Source organism: Nylanderia fulva, unplaced genomic scaffold (assembly GCF_048542155.1).
Source record: "Nylanderia fulva isolate GAGA-0341 unplaced genomic scaffold, ASM4854215v1 Scaffold418, whole genome shotgun sequence".
In the NCBI taxonomy this organism is placed as follows: Eukaryota; Metazoa; Arthropoda; class Insecta; order Hymenoptera; family Formicidae; genus Nylanderia; species Nylanderia fulva.
The window spans coordinates 54,221-76,676 of record NW_028190497.1 but is presented as its reverse complement, the minus strand read 5'-3'; the positions used below and the strand labels follow the sequence as shown (position 1 = coordinate 76,676).

Genomic DNA, 22,456 nt, shown 5'->3' with positions numbered 1-22,456 from the left:
AAAGCGGACGTTACCTCAGCATGGGTTTCCGCTCGTGGGATCTATACGAATTTCCGCTATTGCAGCGTACGACCAAGCATTCGTGGGCCATTAAGACCGCGACTCAACTGGAGAAGCCGCGATATGTAATTTTTGCTCTGCAGACAGGGCGTAAAAATGTCATGTCCGAGGATACGAGTCGATTCGACAACTGTAAATTAACCAACGTGAAACTCTATCTGAACTCGGAATGTTATCCGTACGACGATATGAATCTGGATTTCGATAGAAACAGATGGTCGATTCTGTATGACACGTATGCGCGTTTCTGCAAAAACTATTACGGATACGAGTATCTCGAGCCGAGCCTCACCATCACACGGTTTTTACAAAACGGTCCGTTTGTGATTATCGATTGTTCTCGACAAAACGAATCGGCCAAGAGCGCAACGGTGGATGTGAGATTGGAATTTGAGTGTAAGGAAAACGTGCCTAATAATACCACAGCATATTGTCTCATCATGCACGATCGCGTGATCCAGTACAACCCGTTGACCAACGTTGTGCGCAAAATCACCTAAAATTGTTTACACAACTACGCGTGTGAGAGAGGGGAGGAGGAGGATACATAATCATGATGATGCGAGATGTCTGATGTTAGTGAAGTAATACCTCCCGACTGACTCACATCGAAGAAATCATGTCCGCACCAACGTTTGTCGACCTGCAAGAATTTATCCTAAACAAGCGATTTATCGTGAAGGAAGCGGCAATCCTGAGAAGAGGATATATCTTGTCGCACTATTTCTTCGCATGCCCTGTGCCGTGGAGCGTGCTTATAAAGTCGGAAAGGCGCCAGGTCTCGTGGCTAACTCAGCATCATCACAGCTTGCAATGGGAGGAAATGTTCCATACTGCATGGCTCAGCGCTTGATCACGGCAGCTATCAATGGCATAAATGAACAAGACGAGGATGAAGAGTCCTCTCTCGTGTATGTAAAAGGACTCGAAAAGCGAGAGTGGCTTGCCGAAATAGTGGACGATGTGTGCAGCGGTTTCATGATTGAGACCTTGGATGCCATATATGAAGATGTGCCTGCATTAAATAAATTAGATCCCACATATACTCTACGATGTAATAAACATGTAAAAAATTGCGCGTTACAAAATGTATTTAAATTATTCAATTGGTGGTCGGCTAATCGCGACGATCATCCGTTTTTTTGAATAAACATATTATTTACATACTATTCTCTTTGTTATTTTTCCTAACCAGATATTTCTAAGAATTCCTTTTACCCCCACTACTTTTAAAAATTTCTCACGCAATCGTATTTCTAAGAATTTCTTCTACCCCCACTACTTTTAATAATTTGTCTTTCTCTCCAGATATATTTCTAAGAATTTCTTTTACCCCCACTACTTTTAATAATTTGTTTTTTCCCTCCAGATATATTTCTAAGAATCCCCTTCTCCTAATATTTTAAATATTTCTCTTTGTTCTTTCCCTCCAGATATATTTCTAAGAATCCCCTTCTCCTAATATTTTAAAAATGACCGTTACTCGATTATTAGTACCTTATTATACAATCAGTCTTTCGTCGACCGTTCTAACTGACGGTTCACTTTTTAATACCCTCGGTTCAAAGAAGCAGCAGCAGCATGAATTACTACATGCCGAGACATGAAGAAATGTGCGAGAAGAAATGCGACGAGTAAGTATAACTTTTTTGTATCTTTTATATATTTTATATTTTTTTATATTTTATCTTTTTTATCTAATTTTTACAGCGTTTCGCTGGAGCCTCGTGCGGTTCGCATACTTGGAAGACGATACGCATTGACGGCAACGGAATTCAAATTCCTCGAAATCGGCATCAGAGTGGATCCGCCGAGTTATGTGGAGATCGCCGTAGAAGATCATCGGGGAAAACAGCTATTACTATCTCTCGAAACGTGGAAAGGACTTTACGAGCAACGCCACGCTATTCACAATTACCTGAACAATGACTCCTCCTCCAACAACGATGTGTATAATTGCATAAGTGTCGGGCCGCTAACAGTGCGATTTCACAAGATAAACGGCACCAAGCTCATAAGTCTCGAATCAGCGGACGTGCGCATGATGATGGTCGAATCGACGTTACATCGTATGTTCGAGCTCGATTCATGTATCGAAATAATGTACGATCAATTGACGAGGCTCGTCGCAACGGTTGATATCAAATATACTCAATTCTCCAATATTGCATCCATTGTAACGAATGCGAGAGAATTGTCGAATGCGATACGCGCTAGCAATGCTTTCAACATGCACCAACTTGTCGATTGCGAGCTGGTGGCTTTAGTTTTTAATATGTAATAAAACTTTATATATAATTATGTATTAAATATAAGACGAATAAATACTTATATGTATATATCATGGTGTACTTTATTTGCGCGCCACCCGTTACATACTTTGCGAGATATAATTATTGTGTCAAGGACATTGCATTCAGCGAGAAAAAAATCGATAATTTTATCTTACGAGGCGCACGCCTTCCAGAGTGAGAGAGAGAGAGAAAGAAGACGCACGCATTTGAGAGAGATGCGGCGGCGAGAGAGATTCGGCGGCTCGGGCGGCGAGAGATGCTGCGAGAGAGAGAGGTAGCGCGCGGCGGTATACGCGCTCTCCCGTCGGAGCGAGAGAGAGAGAGCACGTGCGGCTCGCGGCGAGAGCGAGAGCCAAGCCTGGATTTTGTGGCGAGAGCGCGAGAGGCGAGAGAGTCGGTGGCTCGGGCGGCGAGAGATGTGGCGGCTCGGGCGGCGAGAGATGTGAAGGAGAGGAGAAAAAACATTTTTTTTATTTTAATAAAATACATATTTTATTTATTACTTTTTTATTCATATTTTTTACATTAGTTTTTACATATTTTTTCTATAAGGAAAGAAGAAGGGAAACATTTTTTAAATTAATAAAATTTTATTATATTATTAATATTTTTTTTTATTCTTATTTAATATATTACCGCCGGCATTGGCATTACCCGAGGTGTACCGCGTGGAGGTTGCCGGTCGGATTTACACCTCATATGTCAGAGTATGTGCATGTGTGTATGCGTGTGTGTACTTGTACATGTGTTGCAGTAGAGATGAGGACCCCGCGGTTCGTCACTTCCGCGGTATTTAACGACTCCAAACCCTCTCTACTGTGTGTGTAAATAAAAAATAAAAAGTAATATAAGTAAAATAAAAAAAATATAAAAATATAAAAATATAAAAATATAAAATATAAAATATAAAAAAATATAAAAATATAAAAATATAAAAAATATAAAAAATATAAAATATAAAATATAAAATAAATACGGTGACGGCGAGTGAGCGGAGAGAGCCGGCGAGAGAGAGAGAGATGTGGCGGCTCGAGGTAGTGGCATCTACACATAGAAATATAATAATAATAATTTAATTAAGAGTTTAACTAGGCTCTGTAATATATAAATATAAATTTAACATATATAAGATAGGCAATAAGAGCCAAATCGCGGATGACAGTGCGTTATTCTAAACGAAACTAAATTTTTTCGTTAGAATTAAATACCTGTGCACAAGGCACCAAATTTTTACTTGGACACGGCCAAGATATAAAATTGGAATAATCTCTACAAGAGATTTTTAATTCCATGTATCCCCTATTCCCCCTAAAGAAATAAAGTGCGAGAGAAAAATATAGATCCGAAAGTCGCAGAATCGGGAATCGAACCCGAGACCTTTCGCTTGCCGGGCGACTGCTCTTCCAACTGAGCTATTCAGATCCTTTCGATTCTATACTTTTCTCTGTTATATATATTAATGTTGGTAAATAAACGCCTTTAAGCCAGCGTGTATAAATTAAGAGTTTAACTAGGCTCTGTAATATATAAATATAAATTTAACATATATAAGATAGGCAATAAGAGCCAAATCGCGGATGACAGTGCGTTATACTAAACGAAACTAAATTTTTTCGTTAGAATTAAATACCTGTGCACAAGGCACCAAATTTTTACTTGGACACGGCCAAGATATAAAATTGGAATAATCTCTACAAGAGATTTTTAATTCCATGTATCCCCTATTCCCCCTAAAGAAATAAAGTGCGAGAGAAAAATATAGATCCGAAAGTCGCAGAATCGGGAATCGAACCCGAGACCTTTCGCTTGCCGGGCGACTGCTCTTCCAACTGAGCTATTCAGATCCTTTCGATTCTATACTTTTCTCTGTTATATATATTAATGTTGGTAAATAAACGCCTTTAAGCCAGCGTGTATAAATTAAGAGTTTAACTAGGCTCTGTAATATATAAATATAAATTTAACATATATAAGATAGGCAATAAGAGCCAAATCGCGGATGACAGTGCGTTATTCTAAACGAAACTAAATTTTTTCGTTAGAATTAAATACCTGTGCACAAGGCACCAAATTTTTACTTGGACACGGCCAAGATATAAAATTGGAATAATCTCTACAAGAGATTTTTAATTCCATGTATCCCCTATTCCCCCTAAAGAAATAAAGTGCGAGAGAAAAATATAGATCCGAAAGTCGCAGAATCGGGAATCGAACCCGAGACCTTTCGCTTGCCGGGCGACTGCTCTTCCAACTGAGCTATTCAGATCCTTTCGATTCTATACTTTTCTCTGTTATATATATTAATGTTGGTAAATAAACGCCTTTAAGCCAGCGTGTATAAATTAAGAGTTTAACTAGGCTCTGTAATATATAAATATAAATTTAACATATATAAGATAGGCAATAAGAGCCAAATCGCGGATGACAGTGCGTTATTCTAAACGAAACTAAATTTTTTCGTTAGAATTAAATACCTGTGCACAAGGCACCAAATTTTTACTTGGACACGGCCAAGATATAAAATTGGAATAATCTCTACAAGAGATTTTTAATTCCATGTATCCCCTATTCCCCCTAAAGAAATAAAGTGCGAGAGAAAAATATAGATCCGAAAGTCGCAGAATCGGGAATCGAACCCGAGACCTTTCGCTTGCCGGGCGACTGCTCTTCCAACTGAGCTATTCAGATCCTTTCGATTCTATACTTTTCTCTGTATTAGTACCTATATTAATGGAACATCCGCGCCGTTCTAACCCGACGGTTCTATTTTAATACCTCGTATTAAAAGAAGCAGCAGACAGATGAATTTATACACCCGGGAGACATGAAGAAAATATGCGTAGAAAAATGCGACATAAGACAACTTTTTTGTACTTAAATATATAATTTTATAATTTACATATTTTAATTTTACAGCTCGCTATGCCTCAGTGTGCGCTACTGGAAACGATAGATATGAAGGCAACGGAATCAAATTCCTCGAAACGGCATCAAGAGTCGATCCGCCGATTATGTGGAGATCGCCATAGAAGATCATCGGGAGAACAGCTGATTACTATCTCTCGAAACTGGAAAGGGACTTACGATAAGCCGCCAGCTATTCACAATTTACCTGAACAATGCTCCTCTCCAAACAACGATGTGTTATACATGTGCATCAGTTGGCCCGCTAAAGTGCGATTTCACATATAAAGGCACCAAGTAACTCTAATTTCCCGAATCAGCGATCGCATGATGATGTCGAACGACGTTACATCGAGGTCGAGCTCTGGAAGCATGTGACGAACAAAGTGTACGGATCGATTCCCGAGTCTCGTCGAACGTTGTATCGAATCTATATCTTCATCTCCACATATTGTCATTGGGAATACGAATGGATAAAATTCTTAGATATCATATACGCGTCAATAAATGGCCTTCACATGAAATCAACAAATTTGTCGAATAACGCATGCTGGTGGCTTTAGTATTTATATATGTATAAAACTTTATATATACAGATATTTAAAATTTATAAGACGAATACAACTTATATGATATATCAGAAGTTGACAAAGGCGCCAACCGTTACAGTACTGCGAAGATAAAGTGTCAAGGACATTGCATTCAGACTGGATAATATTCGATTTTTCTTACAGGGGCACGTCCAGGAGAGAAAGAAAAAGACGCAAGATTTCGAATAGATCTGCGGCAAGTAAGAATTGGCGGCTGGGCGGATACAGAAATGCTGCGTAGAGAGATAACGCATGCCGTGGCGTTATGCCTATCTACTTGGACGAAAAAACAGAGAGAAACTCGGACCGCGGCGAAAGAGCATAGCCGGATTTGAATAACCGAGAGAGTAGAGAAGGTCGTGGACTCGGGCGCAAGATGAGTCGGCCGGGCAGCGAGAGATGTTGAAGGATGAGGAAACACCACTTTTTTTTAATGTAATAATTAAAAATCTTTTGATTATTCATTTTATATCTTGCCTGTTTCCTACAAATTGGTTTTACATATTTTTCTAACGAAAAAATAGGTTTTTTAAAAATAACCACTTTCATCCGATTTGTTTATTGCTATTTTTTTAATTCTATTTATATATTACCGACGCATTGCATTACCCAGTGTACACGCTGGAGTTCCGGCGGTTATTTACCACCTTATATATATGCAGAAGTTAGAATCGAGTGTACTTGTAATGCTTCAGTAGAGATCGCACGGCACCAGGTTCGGTCACTTCCGATCGCGACTTTCGATCTAACTTCTCTCCTATCTTGTGGGATAATACAGAATTAAAAATCTGTAAAATATTCAATTTAACGGTCCAAAAAAATGTAGTGAAAATTAACAACGAAAAAATATATTCGTTAAATAAAAAATATTGCACTAATAAATATTTATAAAAATATTAAATAATTAAGCAAAGTTAAAAAATATAAATATATAAAAGAAAATAAATCGAAGGTGACCGGGCAGAGCATGACCGGAACCCGGAAGAGTCTGGGATTGATTGACTGGCTCGGATTATTTCATCTCACATTAGAATAGATACATAATTAAAAATATTTTATAGATTTTTTGATTTTATATACTTAGCCGACGGGTCCAAAGTGAAAAAATTTGGTTGTTGTGCACAAAGTAAAAAACAAAAAATTAGTGTCTCGAGATAACGAGATGGAGTTGGTCGTTTCCCGGATATATGGAGGTTAACATCTTATACTGTACACGACAGTGATAGTGCGATGTACGAACAGTGAGAGAAGGGGTCGCATCACCCATCGCTGTCATCAGACTCGACATCTGTGCATAGAAATATAATAATTTAATATTTTATATATATTTTTTTGACATATTATATATATATATATATATATATATATATACTCACGTCCTTGACATGTGGGACAAGCGTTGGCCAGGTAGAACACGTATAGTCTTTCCCGGCAATCTTCGCAACGCAGTTCGGGTACAGCTGTGTACCGCGATGTAGTGTGTCCCTCGATGGTTGTGATGCTCAGGAATCTGCTCCTGTTTCTCACGAAACAGCGAAAGCAGATCCTGATCGGCCCCCATGGTGCGACGAATGCCATGACATACGACGCCACAGTGCATACCCTCGCTGTCTCGTCGAGGGATGCAGTGGCGCGTATGCCATACATGCGGGAGCTGCACGACTCCCGAACAGCGTTGTCACTATCGTACCCATCGTCATCGTCATCGTCATCGTCATCGTCATCGTCATCGCCGTCTTCATCAATGGGTACGATATCAACGTCCATCTCCTCAATGTCATCCAGGACGTTGTTCACCTCCCTGTCGTACACAGGGTCGTACATCGCACTATCACTGTCGCTGTCGTCGTCGGAGATGGTTATGACCTCCATCTCGTCATCCGGGACGACGACCACCTCCATCTCTTCATCGTCGGAGATCACTACTTCTTTGTCTTTCTCCATTTTTTATTACAAAAACAATTTATTCTCGAGTCACTTATTACGCCGAAATGTCACCGTACTATGACCTGGCAGTGACATCGGTCCTCATTATATATCCCGGTCATCCCTTTGTTCATGCAATGATGCAATTATCTCCGAAAGATGATCTCCAACGAAACAAAAATAGCGGCTGCTCAGTAGTTGTCTATCGACATGTTTACACCTTCCGCGAAGACATATCTACTCTCTCTCTCAGAACACGCTGATATCACATATGTTGTACACCTATTTTATCACAGAAAAGATAAATAGGCTGCCGACAAGAAATCTGGCGATGATGATGATGATGATGATGATGACGATGGTTCTCTCCTATCTGACTCCTCCTCCTCCTCCTCCTCCTCCATTTCTTGGTCAGAATCATTTTCGGATGATTGTGTTTTGCATGACACCGATGGTGAAGGCATGTCCATGTAGCCAAAATCATAGTTGTCCACAGTGAAATAATCGACACAATTTTTGTATCGACGTTGGTAACATGTTTTCGATCGTGCGACCTCGGTCTGGGACATCGAGATCGAGTGTGGATCAGCGATTCTCGGCCGCCGGTATTTCGTCGGTTTTACGTTCGCTCTCCAACATACCGCCCGCCTCGTCTTAGCGACAAAACAGGGTGGAGATGTAGGGCTGTCGCCCGCCTTGCGTCCTTTGCTCGGTTGATTCTAAGGGTCCGATGACCCTGGTAGCGGACAGATCTTCGCGATCGACCGCTTCAACGTAGCGGTAGCCGTGTCGACGGTCACGACGCGGACTAGTCCGTCGTCTTCCGGATGTACTGTTCGCACCCGTCCATGCGACCATTTAGCAGGCGGCAGGAGGTCGTCTCGCAGCAGCACGAGGGCGCCAGGTTGGATGTTGGCCATGCGTTCTCCACTTGATCAGCTGTTGGAGGTGCTGCAAGTACTCCTGCGACTACCTACGCCAAAAATGATCACGCAAATTAGAGATCAGTCGAGATCTAACACGGGTTTGTCCGGGGGGGTTCCTCAGCGTGAAGGGCTCCGGTACATTGACCGGAGCCTCGCCGATGAGGAAGTGACCGGGCGTAAGAGCCACAAAGTCCGTAGGATCCGCGCTCAGCGGACTGAGCGGCCTCGAGTTGAGGCAAGCCTCAATTTGGCAGAGGAGCGTGGAAAGCTCCTCGTAAGTTGGGGTCTGCTCCCCGAGGACGCGTCGGAGATGATGCTTGGTGGACTTGACCCCGGCCTCCCAAAGCCCGCCGAAGTGCGGGGCCGAAGGTGGGATGAAGTCCCACTCGGTGCCGTCGGAAGCCAGCAATTCCTTGCAATATTTATAGAAGTCCGAGGCGGCGCCGAACATCTCGCGAAGCTCTCGGTCCGCGCCCCGGAAATTCATCCCGTTGTCGCTTGTCAGGTGCGCGCAGCGACCTTGTCTTGATACGAATTGTCTGAAAGCTTCTAAGAACGACGCAGATGAGAGGTCGGATACAGCTTCTAGGTGCTAGTGGCCATACAAACAAATAGGCATATGTAGCCCTTGTAGGACTTGTGCCCTCGCCCCTTCGAGGCGCGTAGCTGGATTGGCCATAGCATAGTCCACTCCTGCGGACAAGAACGGGCGCATGATCCGCACCCGATCGGCCGGCAGCTGTCCCATCTGTTGCTGGGCCGCGGTGGTGCGGAAGCGCGCACACCGCACGCAGCAGTGGATCACGGCGCGTATGAGCGTATTGGCGTGGATGACCCAGTACCGCCGGGCCAAGACGCTTCCGTGTCAGCTGAGGTCCCCCATGCAGCGTACAATGGTGCGCGTCACACACCAGTAACAGCGAGAGATGACTCCTTTTCGTTAGGACGATTGGGTGCTTCTCTTCGTAGTTCAGTGACGCGTTCTCCAGTCGTCCGCCTACTCGGATCAACCCATCCGGTCCGAGGAATGGCCGCAGTGCCCGCAACGGAGACTTCCTCGATAAAGGAGCCTCGCGCGTGAGGGCCTTGAGCTCGCCCGCAAAGTCCTGCCGTTGCACGATCCGTAACCATCGTAATCGGCAGTCGTTCAGTTCCTGGGCTGAGAGGTGAGTCGTTCTTGTCTGCGCCTCTCGTCTGAGGACCCTAAAACAGAACGCGCTAACGCGTATTAGTTTAGAGAGAGAGAGGAGAATCTTGTAAGAAGTTCGTTTTCTTCGTTCGTGCCGTGGCCCACCGTGGCTGCGTGCGAGCGGCGCTCCTCGCAGCTGTCAACGTCTTCATGCGCCTCCTTCGGCCAGGACTCGGTCGGACCTGTCAGCCATGGGGGGCCCCTCCACCAAAGCTGAAGACTGGAGAGTTCACAGGGCGTGATGCCTCTGGTGGCAGCATCCGCTGGATTCTCCGCTGTTGGAACGTGATGCCAGCGATCGGCCGACACGATCTCCTGGACGGCGGCACCCGGTTGGCGACGAACGGCTTCCAACGGGAGGGATGTGCTCACAACCATGCAAGAACCACTCTGGCATCGGTCCAGGCATAAACTTTCTCGCTTGTGAGTCCAAGTCCCGCGGCAGTCCGTTGGAGTAGTCGCGCGGTGAGCAGGGCTTCACACAGCTCCAGTCGTGGAATTGACACCGGCTTCACCGGTGCGACTTTCGCTTGACGACGAGTAAGCTCGTTGTATGAGCGCCATTTGATCCAGTGCCCCTTAAATAAATTGCGGCCGCGTAAGCTCTCTCCGACGCATCGGAGAACCCGTGCAGTTGTAGGTTCGTACGGCCGTCCGCCTCCGTGACTCCCGTCCACCGGGGAACACTCAACCGGTCCAACTCCGGCAGGGCAGACGCTAGTCGCAGGTAGTGATTTCGCAGCGTCGGCGGGAGCGGTTGATCCCAATCCAGGCCGGCCATCCAGAGTTCTTGCAAGAAGACCTTAGCTCCAATAAGAACAGGAGCAGCCCAACCCGCCGGGTTGAATAGTCTTGCGATATCCGAGAGCACGGTCCGTTTGGTCTGTTACCGATCGACTGCAGCGTCGGAATTGCTCTCAGTGTGAGCCGATCGGTGGTTGGAGCCCAGTACACACCGAAAGTGCCGACGGTGTCCGTCTTTAGAAAGAGCCGCTCAGCCTTGTCCCCCTCGGGGCATAGAGCGGCGTGTGATCCGGCCCATTTGCTTAACTCGAAGCCGCTCACCCTGAGAAGACTCACCACCTGATGCTTGACCTCGAGGGCGTCCTCCAGGGAGCTCGCTCCCGCAAGTATGTCGTCTACATAGGTGTTGGATCTGATAGCTTTCGCCCCTTGAGAGAAGCGGGATTCCTCATCCCTCGCCAGCTGTAATAATGTGCGAATTGCGAAATACGGCGCGGACGCCGTACCGTAGGTAACGGTGGTGAGGCGAAACTCCTGTATCTCAGCAGCGAGGTCCGCCCGCCATAGGATTCGCTGTAAATCCGTGTCGTCCCGGTAGACGCGAATCTGACGGAACATCTTCACGATGTCCGTCGTGAACGCGTACTGATGCATGCGCCAACGGGTGAGTACGAGCCAGAGGTCTGCCTGCAATTTTGGACCTGAGAGTAGCACGTCGTTCAAAGAAACGCCTGTAGTTGTCCGGAACGAGGCGTTGAAGACCACCCTGATCTTCCCGTCAGGATCTGTCGGCTTTACTACGGTGTGATGCAGCATGTAGTAAGAGCTACAGGCTTCCTTCTCCCCGCTGGGCACCAGCTCCATGTGTCCTAGCGACAAATAAGAACACATAAACTCTGTGTATTTTGACTTGAGCGCCGGCATCCGCTCGAGCCGACGCTCCGTGCTGAGCAGCATCTGTTGGACCCCCCGACGAGAGGCTCCAAGTCCCGTCGGCGGGTTCTCTCTTCGAGGAAGTCGCACTACGTAACGGCCGCCCTCGTCGCGTAAGTGTGTCTCTGCGAAGAGTCGCTCGCAGTACGATTCCTCAGGAGTTTGGATCGGCTCCGCGGATACCCCCTCCAGTTCCCAAAATCGGCGAAGGTCCTCTTGCAGGTCCGGCTGTAGTATACTGTGATGGGCGGCGATGCTGTTCGAGTCTGCTGCCCTGGTGAGCGGGCCCATCAGCACCCACCCGAAGACGGTCGAGTGAGCGGTCGGTTGTCCTGGGGGGCCGCGCTTCACGTCACCGTTGAGTAGCATGCCGTATACGTCAGCTCCCAGCACGGCGTCGACCGCTGCAGGCCTATCGAACGCAGGGTCCGCCAACTTCAGACCCTCAAGATGAGGCCAATCATGCCTCGCAACTCGACCTCCCGGTGTCAACGCGGTGAGTCTGGACAGCACCAATGCCCTCGGGATTGTTATCCGCAGAGATGGCGATCGGTCAGCTCCAACCATCAAGGTCACCGCATGAGTCGCCATGCCGGTGGTGACGCCTTGCAGGCCTGAGACCGTGACATTGACTCGACGCCTCGGCAGTCTCAGCTGCTGAGCCACGCGCTCTGAGACGAAAGACGCCTCTAAGCCTGAGTCCAGTAGCGCTCGCACTGTTAGAGCTCTCCCCGACTCTCCGATGAGACGAACAAGCGCCGTCGCGAGGAGAACTGTACCGGAGGTGGAGCTGGACAGCGCTGCTACCTGTCCAGTCTCCTCCGAGAACGAAGGCCTCTCCGAGTGTGCAGTGGATTCTGCCGCAGCTCGAGGAGTCTCCGCTGGTGACGTCGTATTGTTCCCCGTTAGATGAAGAAGCGTGTGATGCCTCTCGTTGCATTGGCGGCAGCGGAATAAGGATGGACATGCTCCTGTTGTGTGACCCTGTCCCAGGCAGTTAAAGCATGCCTTCCGCTTACGCACTTGTTCTCGGCGCTGTTCTACCGAGCATCCCTTAAAGCGCGGGCACGCTCGCAAAGGGTGCTGTTCCTTGCACAGCGGACACGGCGATCCCTTTTCGTCGTTGTTCATGGAGGTTGCATGTGACGAGACGTCATCCCGTCGCTCAGTCCGCCTCGATTTACCCGAAGTCGTCTGTGTCAAAGTTCGCGGCGCGGCGGCGTCCAACGCGCGCGACCGCGTAAGAAGAAACTCCTCGAGCTCCTCAAACGTCGGAAAGTCACTGCTTGCGCGAAGACTCCCACTGGAGGCGGCTAGCGGAATCCAGCTTCTCCACTAGGATGTGGACGAACCAGTCGTCCCAATGCTCTACCGGGCGACCCATTGCCCGGAAGGAGCGCGATGCCTGATTCACGGCAGGCATCGCAATGCCTAATCAGGCGGTTTATCTCTGTCGCAGATGGTTTCGTCACTAGCGTAGCCGAGAGGAGGACACGCATGTGCGTCGCGAGTAGCACCCGTCGGTTGTCGTATCTCGACTCCAATTCTTCTCACGCCGACGAGTATCCTTCCGAGAAAACCTCGATATTCGCCACGACGGCCGCGGCCTCCACGGTGAGGCTTGCCTTCAGATACTGGAGTTTCTGCACCGCGCCGAGCCCGTTCACGTCGTGAACTAGCGATTTGAAAAGGTCGCGAAAACCCTCCCATTCCAACTGATCGCCGCTAAAGGTCGGCAGATTTATTTTCGGCAATTGGATTTGCCTCATAACCGCACTCAAGTCATCTTTTGACTCCGTGGTTTTGGCCGGTGGGATGTACGAGCGGGAGTTGATACGAGCCTTCATATTAACATAAAGTTCCTCGGTCGACGAATAAATGTCCCGTTTCATATAGTCGGACGCGTCCACCTTTTCAAAATCCATGAGCGAGTAATGAGCGTCGTAAAACGTCGACCAGTATCTTTCTAGTAATTCAAGGCGCGCCGAGAGAAACGATCGAGTCATTTTATTTTTCCCGATTTTAACAAGGTTATCCCAAAACCGCTCGATGAAGCCGGCTGTGATCATTTGTCTTTTCAGCGCGGCCTCCATCGTGGAGCTTTATACGAGACGGAAAAACGAGCGTGAAAACAAAGCGCGACGATCTTACGTGAAAATCCGAGAAAGTGCGCTCAGCTGATCGCGGTCGCGAACACGTAAACGCAGCGTGCGCGGAGCGACGGATCGTCCAAATCGATAGGCAAGACGGGCGCGGAGCGCGGAACGGCATTAGGCGGGAGAATCGGAGCAGCGGGCCCTCGAACTCTAGGCGAAGCGCGCGCGGGGGCGTGGAACGGCACTATTGTCTCTATCGCGAGATCACTCTCGCACTTTCACTTATTCCACTGATCGAAACGTCAATGTCGCAAATGTCACTGACTATAATGATTGTTAATAATAAATTGTCCAGCAATGTCTAATGTCTAGCAATATTGAGAATATACAAGTTTAGAAAGAGATAAGATCGCTTACCGTGTGGTCGGAGTCGCGCACACGAATCCGGCTCGAAGGACCAGTAATGTTCTTGTCTCGCCGTTCGATTGTTCGTTTGAATACGGTTGGAGGCAAAGAGGGATGAGTTTTGGAAAACGGGGCAGGATCCGATAACACTTTACTCAAACTTACTCCACTCACAAGTATATTTTAAGATAAATTACAGGCATAAAGACAATAAATGTTTGCTTATGTGAAAAGGTCGTTTGCTCGCGTGACCAAACGAGAGAGCTCAGCTCGCAAACACTGCCCGGAAAAGGCGCGCAACGGTAAGCGCGGGGCCTCCTTTCCCCTGTCCCGAGCTCCTCGATCCACCCTGCAAGTAAGGAGAAGGACGCCCGCGCTGCCAAAGAGAAAGGTGACAAATATATAAAAACCGTCGAGAATGCTGAATTGTCGCTCTGACAAAAGCCGAGTGTCGATCCAGAGATCGAAAACATGTTTTCGATTGTGCGACCTCGGTCTCGGACATCGAGATCAAGTGTGGATCAGCGATTCTCGGCCGCCGGTATTTCGTCGGTTTTTTGTTCGCTCTCCAACAATTTCTTTAAATTGAAATTGCCGCGCTTTTGAACGCGGGTAAGATAGAGAGCGTTCTGTACGAGAAGAAGAAAAACCACGTGGTGAAATACACGAGAAAAGGAATTATCAGAGAAATTAGAATAGTGATCAAGGACGGTGGAAAGAGGGAATTGATGGATTGGAGAATAAACTTTAATTGACGTTTCTTTGTTCTTACAGGTGAGAACGTTTGTAAATAATGTAAATACTGTAATAAACCGACAAAATAAATACTTTGTTCTTACAGCAACGTGATTTGGTTTGATCAAATCTCGAAAAATAAAGAGTTATCTTATAAAACGTCAATTCGTTTATGATAAAAAAGAAGAAAATAGACTCACTAAAATTTGGGTTTACGATAAGAGGATCGGCAGACGAGAAATCAAACATACTGTGCCTAACCTCCATAGATACATTGGATGGCTGTTCTTTCATTATCCCAGATGAATATCAGCCAATAAATTTGCATACAGAATTGATAAAAACACAAGCATTGGCTAAGATAAAGAAGACATTAACAAAAAGACACCTGTATAAGATTTAACGTTGTAGGATGCCGGGTTAACGTGATCAAATGATTGTACGCGTTTGAAACGGTTTAAATTAGTTTATTCACTTTTACAAGTTCGTCGCGTACGAGACTTATGTTTCTCGGCGCTCGCTCTCTCGAGGACTGACTCGAGGGCTGCGCGAATTTCGGAGCTCGCGTAGGGCGGCAGCCGATCGGGGTCCTCGATTGGACCATCAGAAAATCAGGCGATGTACACACGCCAATTAGCGGCGAGTGTACACGTTGGTTTCACGTGTTTCCTTGGCGTAAACACTAAGGAATTTAACAAAAAGCATTCTAGAAAATTCGATCGTCCTCGAGGATTCGCTCCGAAGAACGAATCTTCAACATACCGCCCGCCTCGTATGCGAACGAATGCGAAATAAACTTAAACGAAGCGGGAGCGAATCGTCGAGGAAGATGATTACAAAAAACATACAGGTGAAGACGACTCGTACTGAGAAAGTCGTCTCGAAGATTACATAACTCTTACAAGTTAGCGGTTTCATCCGTTGCGGACGCGTTAGAGTTATCACGTATTGGCAGTCGGCATAACTGCGCAATAGGTCGTTTCAATGTGGACCGTGAGATGCGTATGGTCACAATTTGAACCGGGATGGATCTGCTGTACTCGGGCAAGCTCCCATTTCCTCGGAGGAAGCACGGGACTTTTAACTAATACTAATTCGCCTATTGCGAAGTTAGGAGACTGCTTGCACCACTTGTTTCGCTGTTAAAGCAAATGTAAATAATCCTGTGACCAGGCAGGCCACACGGTTTCCTGCATGGCACGGACTAGTTGCCATCGCGAGAGCCTACGCGGGTCGATCGCGAGTACCGATTCCTCCGGAACGGCTACGAGGGGCCGCCCAATCAGAAAGTGACCCGGGGTAAGCGCCGACAAGTCACCCGGGTCGTCACTAAGCGGAGCGATTGGTCGCGAGTTAAGGCACGCTTCTATTTTACATAGAAGCGTCGCGAGTTCAGCCCTCGAAAGTGTGTGGGAACCAACAGCGCGCCTCAGATGCGTTTTAAGGCTCTTGACTCCGGCCTCCCAAAGGCCGCCGAAATGTGGAGCGGCGGAGGGAATGAAATGCCAGTTCACTCCGTCGCCTGCGAGTGCGTTTCGCAATTCAGCATCCTTCGATAAGGATTGAAAGTGTCGATGGAGTTCGTGGTTGGCTCCATGAAAATTTGTGCCGTTGTCGCTATACATGTGACGCGGCAGACCTCTTCGGCTAGCGAACCTCTGATAGGCTGCAAGAAAGCCGGGCGTGGAGTAATCTTCCACTAATTCGAGGTGAATCGCCCTTGTAGCAAGACAAACAAACAGAGCGATATATACCTTTCTGGCCTTTTGCCCTCTGCCGACGAATAAAATTACGTGGAGTGGGCCGGCGTAATCAACCCCACAATGAGTAAAAGGCGCCGAAGGGGTGACACGAGCGGCTGGAAGGTCGCCCATGAACTGAGAAGACAATTTAGCCGCGTGACGAGTGCAAACTACACATTTTCGAATGTGCGCCTTTACTGAGCTGCGGCCTCCAATGAGCCAGTATCGCTGACGCAGCACACGGAGTACTAGCTGTGTCCCCCCGTGGAGCGTGGATTTATGAGCGCGATCAATTAAGAGATCGGATAAGTGATGTTTCGGAATTATTATAGGATGTTGCTCGTCATAGCTGAGCGCGGAATTCGTCAATCGCCCGCCAAGATGGAGTAAAGAGTCCTCTCCTAGAAAAGGACTCAATCTGCTCAACGAGCTCGAATGCGGCATGGTGCCGTTATTCTTTAGTGAGCGCGTTTCCCGCTCGAAGAATCTCTGTTGCAGATAGCGCAACCAGAAGATTTCCGCCCTCCTAAACTCATCGGCGTTCAGAAGGGGGGAGAGTTTGGAGCGAGACGCGCTCTTTTCTTTTACACGAAGAATAAAGCAATTCATATAGGCAGTCACGCGGACAAGCTTGGTCCAAGTGGAGAACCTATATGGGAGTTCCCATTCCTCGGCCTCTTGAACATGGAGCGTCACAGGCCGTCTTCTTTCCACCGACACCTGCTGATTGGTGGCAGAGTCGAGCGGAGCTGAGACATTCAGAATCGGCCACGCAGTTGATGGCTTCTGAAGCCATCGTGGACCGTTCCACCATAGCGGGTGAGTCACGAGCTCGGAGGCGGTCAAGCCGCGCGAGGCACAGTCCGCCGGATTATCTCGAGACGGAACGTGATTCCAACAAACAGAATCCAGACAGGTATGCACTTCGGATACGCGGTTAGCCACGTAGGTGCTCCATTTTGATGGATGTTGACGGAGCCACGCGAGAGCGATGGTCGAATCCGTCCATCCGTATATTGAAATCGAAGGTAATTTCAACGATGTCAAGGTCCACTTGATTAGCCGGCTGAGGAGGACGATAGCGTTCAGTTCCAAGCGCGGGATGCTTACGGTTTTGATCGGCGCGACCTTTGTTTTAGCAGCGAGCAGAGTGATTTGAAACTTTGTTGGCGAAGGAAGCACTCGAATATAAACGACCGCCGCGTAAGCGCGGTTTGAAGCGTCGGCAAACCCGTGGATTTCGAACGCGAGGTTATTGGAATGTCGACCGGTCCAACGCGGTATTCGGACGCGGTTTAATGATTCTAAATCGTTGGTGTAGCTCTCCCAACGATCGCGCAACTCCTCTGGAAGAGGGGAGTCCCAATCACATTTGAGAAGCCATAATTCTTGTAGCAAGATTTTCGCGGTTACAACAACCGGAGCAGCCCATCCTAGTGGGTCGTATAATTTTGCCGTGAACGAGAGAACGGAACGTTTCGTGTGCGTAACCGATCTCAACGGAGTTATCACGAATTTGAACGCGTCCTCTTTAGCAAGCCATGAAAGCCCGAGAACCTTGAGGTCATCTTCTTTTACGAGTAAGTGATCGGTGACTTCCGGCTGATAAGCCGAAAGTCCTTGAAGAAGAGAGAAGGCATTAGAAGCCCACTTTCGTAGTTGAAAACCTCCCTTTCGCAGGATTTCAACTAGTTGGACACGAGCTTCTATCAATGAAGTCGTATCGTCCGCGCCAAAGAGTGCATTGTCTACGTAGAGGGACTCGCTGAGAATTGGAACAGCCGCGGGATAGTGGTCGCCTTCATCTAGAGAAAGCTGTTTCAGTACCCTCATTGCGAGGTATGGAGCGGGGGCGAGCCCGTACGTTACAGTGAGAAGGCGATAGTGTTCAATCGGCCCATCGGCCGACGATCGCCATAAGATTCTTTGAAAATCCGCGTCAGACGGATGCACGAGAATTTGGCGGAACATTTGAGCAATGTCCGCCGTGTAAACAAATTGCCATTGACGCCAGCGCAATAATATAGCGGAGAGGTCTTGCTGCAGTCTCTGACCGATCAGTAAGTGATCGTTAAGCGAAGTCTTATTGCTCGTTTTGCACGAAGCGTTGAAGACAACGCGCAATTTCGTAGTGCAACTCGAGTCGCGCAAAACGGGATGATGAGGAATATATACCGGCTCGAACTCGGAGCGGTCAGATAATTCCACCTTCCTCATATGACCGAGCGAATTATACTCTCGTAAGAACTCGTTGTACTGCGCGTGAAGTTCAGGACGAAGCCGTAGCTTTCCTTCCATTTTATTATAAAGCGAGGTTGCAATGTGCAAAGAATCACCGATTTTTATCGGGAAATCATGCCTGAAGGGCAATCGAACCGCATAGCGTCCCTGAGGGGTACGATAGTGGTTGGCGATGAAATGAGCCTCGCACCTCTCCTCCTCCTCCGTGAGGGGGACAGGCCGCGAGATCTCCTCATCTTCCCAGAACTTCTGGAGAAGAGAGTGCGTGCTTTGTTCCAACACGCAGTTTAATACAGATGCTTGAGCAGTAGTAGTCGGCCTACTATTTGTGGGGCCGGAAAGGATCCAACCGAGAGCGGTCAATTGCGCTGTCGGAGTTCCAATAGGACCTTGACGGACATCGCGCTTCAGAAGCGAGCCGTAAAGGTCAGCACCGATCAACAAATGAATTTGATGTTGACTGGAAGGATCAGGATCAGCAAAAGATAGACCCTGTAAATGAGGCCACGCATCGAAGGGCTGAATCCGCGAGGCAGCGTATGAAGTAATGCGTTGAAAAATGTAAGCCGTCAGAGGAAAGCTCGGATCGGCTTGAGCACACGGGGTTAACTGTAGTGTTACGCGCGATTTCGCAGTACCCGTGTATTTTTCGCCGAAGCATTTAATTTGTAAATCGGCTCGTTGCCGTTTAGTGCGCAACGCCTGTGAGAGCGATTCTGATATAAAGCTAAAGGTGGATCCTTGGTCCAACAACGCGCGAACCTTTAAGCAGCGACCCTCCCCCGTGTGGAGGTCGACCCATGCCGTTGCCAAGAGGACATTTGGATGTTCCTGAAGCGAGGGCGGTACTATCTAGACGGCCGCGACCGTATTGACCGTCTGATTTGTGATCGCATTAGATGCGGCTTGTGACGCAGATTCGGAGGTAGTAGCCTCGGAACTGGCCAAGTTATCGGAGGCATTTTGATTTGCCGCTGAATGCAGCAATGTGTGATGCGAGCGACGACATTGTCTGCACCGATATTTGCTTGGGCATTTCGACGGGAAATGTCCGGACTTTAAGCAGTTAAAGCAAAGTTTATGCTGGCGCGCGAGAGCAAAACGCTGTGAAGCTAATTTCTTCGCGTAGTCTTCGCATTTTGAAACGTGATGCTCACCGGAGCAACAAATACATTTAAAGGCAGTCACGTTGTTTACCGTTAAACGCGGTTTATCATTTTTCGAAGAACCGGAGTCCTTGCTTGAATCGGCAAAGTCCGATAAGCCGCGTATACGAAGAGTTAAAAACTCATTAAGCTCCTGATAAGAAGAAGGCTCATTTCGTTTGATTCGCGTTAAATTCCATTTGGTACGTGTTCTCGCGTTAAACTTTTGCGTTATTGTATAAACAAGAATGTCGTCCCATTGTTCTACTGGACGATCGAGATTTTTTAACGCGGCTAATGATGCAGACACTGTGTCGCGCAATTTTCGCAAATCGCTTACAATCTCGCTTTTCATTACTGGAAGGCTAATAAACGCGTGTAAATGAGCATAGATTAACGCTTGCTTATCGTCATATTTATTAGTTAACAATTGCCAGGCAGATTCGTAATTCGCATCGGAAATTTTTAAATTATTGATCAGCAAGGAAGCGTCTCCCGTTACGCTCGTTTTTAAGTAATGAAATTTTTAAGAATTTGAAAGAGCGTCGTTAGTTACTACGAGAGATTCAAAAATGTTTCGGAAGTTTTCCCAATCGGTTAATTTCCCAGAAAACTTTGGCAGCGCGATGCGTGGCAATTGGAAGCAATGATTATTTGTTTCGCGAACGGAGGAATCGGAACTACGATCGGTAAACGGAATTGTATTAGGAGATAATCGACTTATCGTATCTTGCAGCAGATCGGCCGTGTCGATGTAGACATCCTCAGCTCTCAGGAACTCTTCCAGAGTGAAGTACGGCAAGGTCGTTTGCTGCTCCGTGGTCGTCTTTTGAAGCAGTTTGACATGAAGGCCGCGGCAGGCGGCCCAGTGCTCCTCCAACTTGGCAAGCCTACTTCGCGTCTTGGCGAGTATCACGTTTGATTTGGCCAGCTTCTTGAAGTTGACGAGATCTCGTTTGATCTCGTCAATACAAGCTCCCTGCTCGATGAGCAGGTCACTCACGGCATTCGACATGATTATCGATGCCGGATTGTTGAATCGTTTATCGATTATTCGCTACTGAAGCGAAATATTCAAGCGCGCGCGCAGACTTGAAGCGCCCGCTGATTGACGCGCCAGAGAGAGTGAGAGAGTCCGAGCGCGAGTTAGCGCACCGTCACGTTAAGCCGTTATCGGCTGTCTTTCTCACACGAAGCGATTGCGTGGCGCGTGATAGCGGCGTCGAAATTGCAAATCGCGTGGTTTTTTAAATCTTTAGAAACGTCGAAAATCACCGAAATGATCGAGAGAGTCAAAAAGAGATGCACGACGCGGACGCGTGATAGCGGCGTCGAGATAGCAAGTCGCACATTTTTTAAAATGTTTCGAAACGTCGAAAATCAACAAGATAATCGAGAGAGTCACAGAGAGATGCACGACGCGGACGCGTGATAGCGGCGTCGAAATAGCAAGTCGCGCACCTTTTAAATGTTTAGAAACGTCGAAAATCAACAAGATGATCGAGAGAGTCACAGAGAGATGCACGACGCGGACGCGTGATAGCGGCATCGAAATAGCAAGTCGCACACCTTTTAAATGTATAGAAACGTCGAAAATCAACAAGATGATCGAGAGAGTCACAGAGAGATGCACGACGCGTACGCGTGATAGCGGCGTTCGCGGTCGTTTGCACTGTGGTCTGCGAGAGTCAAAAGTCAGTGAGAAAAAAAATGCACTGGTTAAGATTCACCGGTGCGGTGCGCGTGATAGCGGCGCACGCTCACTGAGAGTCACTGTTAATCAGTAAGAGTCACGATTAATCATTGAGAGTCACTGCGATTATCGTAACGCAAAGCGCGTGCTTGCGGCGTTTGCGGATAACTCGCGAATGTTCACCGCACTCAATTAAGAAAATCACTGGGGCGTGATAGCGGAGTACACGTGCAAGTCACTAATCTTGAACGGCGTTTAACTGCCGTCCGAATGCAAAATTGCAAAGCACGTGATAGCGGCGCTTGCACTGCAAGTGACACTTCAACGTCGAAATTCTGTCTACTCAAATGCAGAATTCGATGTACACCGGATACGTGAGGGTGCGTGACCGTCACGTGGCCGGAGCGCCGCGGCTTAGGCCGGAGCGACGGCAGACGCGCGATCGAGAGAGCCGCAGCTAGAGAGAGAGAGAGCGAGCGAGAGAGCTTCGGAGCGCGCGGCGTGATACCGTCTCTCTCGCTCTTCGCGTCTTGGAGAGAGCGAGAGAGAGAGAGAGAGAGAGAGAGAGATCTTCGGAACGCGCGCGACGGTGATCCGTCTCTCTCGCTCTTCGCGTCTTCGAGAGAGAACGAGAAAGAGAGAGAGAGAGAGAGAGAGAGAGACTGTTTCGGAGCGCGCGCGACGGCTAATTGTCGTGTAGCGCGGTCTCACTCCCGCACACGGAGTCTTTCTACTCCAAACGAGAACGCGTAATTAGCGGATTTCTCGTGCCGCGGATCACTGCGTTTCTAAATTTACTGCCCCGATATAGGCACACGAGGCAGAAATTGTCA

At 47.6% G+C, this 22,456-nt stretch overlaps 4 protein-coding genes across 4 annotated transcripts; all 4 read right to left on the bottom strand.

Annotated features, from left to right (window-relative positions):
* Positions 1-8,582: 8,582 nt before the first annotated feature.
* Positions 8,583-10,267, bottom strand: LOC146721764 (uncharacterized). Its single transcript, XM_085486307.1, has 4 exons — positions 9,995-10,267; positions 9,612-9,903; positions 8,840-9,249; positions 8,583-8,747 (listed from the first exon to the last, which is right to left on the bottom strand). Exons 1-4 carry the CDS (start codon positions 10,265-10,267, stop codon positions 8,583-8,585), a joined length of 1,140 nt encoding a protein of 379 aa, XP_085342433.1.
* Positions 10,268-10,366: 99 nt separating this feature from the next.
* Positions 10,367-12,697, bottom strand: LOC114942105 (uncharacterized). Its single transcript, XM_029317409.1, has 2 exons — positions 10,780-12,697; positions 10,367-10,467 (listed from the first exon to the last, which is right to left on the bottom strand). Exons 1-2 carry the CDS (start codon positions 12,695-12,697, stop codon positions 10,367-10,369), a joined length of 2,019 nt encoding a protein of 672 aa, XP_029173242.1.
* A 419-nt stretch (positions 12,698-13,116) lies between these two features.
* Positions 13,117-13,659, bottom strand: LOC146721763 (uncharacterized). Its single transcript, XM_085486306.1, has one exon. The coding sequence runs from the start codon at positions 13,657-13,659 to the stop codon at positions 13,117-13,119; it is 543 nt and encodes a 180-aa protein (XP_085342432.1).
* A 2,653-nt stretch (positions 13,660-16,312) lies between these two features.
* Positions 16,313-20,945, bottom strand: LOC146721762 (uncharacterized). Its single transcript, XM_085486305.1, has 3 exons — positions 20,598-20,945; positions 16,557-19,637; positions 16,313-16,468 (listed from the first exon to the last, which is right to left on the bottom strand). The coding sequence occupies exons 1-3, from the start codon at positions 20,943-20,945 to the stop codon at positions 16,313-16,315; spliced, it is 3,585 nt and encodes a 1,194-aa protein (XP_085342431.1).
* Between the last annotated feature and the right edge of the window lie 1,511 nt (positions 20,946-22,456).

Excerpts from the sequence above, each read along its gene's own strand:
- LOC146721763 (XM_085486306.1), bottom strand. The coding sequence starts at position 13,659 with ATGGAGGCCGCGCTGAAAAGACAAATGATCACAGCCGGCTTCATCGAG.
- LOC146721764 (XM_085486307.1), bottom strand. The coding sequence starts at position 10,267 with ATGGTTGTGAGCACATCCCTCCCGTTGGAAGCCGTTCGTCGCCAACCG. Across the intron at positions 9,250-9,611 it reads GTCATCTCTCGCTGTTACTG|AAGCTTTCAGACAATTCGTA; the intron begins GTGTGTGACGCG and ends CGTCGTTCTTAG. Across the intron at positions 8,748-8,839 it reads TCGGCGAGGCTCCGGTCAAT|GTAGTCGCAGGAGTACTTGC; the intron begins GTACCGGAGCCC and ends TTTTTGGCGTAG.
- LOC114942105 (XM_029317409.1), bottom strand. The coding sequence starts at position 12,697 with ATGAACAACGACGAAAAGGGATCGCCGTGTCCGCTGTGCAAGGAACAG. Across the intron at positions 10,468-10,779 it reads TCCGACGCTGCAGTCGATCG|GGGCACTGGATCAAATGGCG; the intron begins GTAACAGACCAA and ends AATTTATTTAAG.
- LOC146721762 (XM_085486305.1), bottom strand. The coding sequence starts at position 20,945 with ATGTCGAATGCCGTGAGTGACCTGCTCATCGAGCAGGGAGCTTGTATT. Across the intron at positions 19,638-20,597 it reads ATCGTAGTTCCGATTCCTCC|ATAGTACCGCCCTCGCTTCA; the intron begins GTTCGCGAAACA and ends GCGGCCGTCTAG. Across the intron at positions 16,469-16,556 it reads GAGGGCAAAAGGCCAGAAAG|CCTATCAGAGGTTCGCTAGC; the intron begins GTATATATCGCT and ends GCTTTCTTGCAG.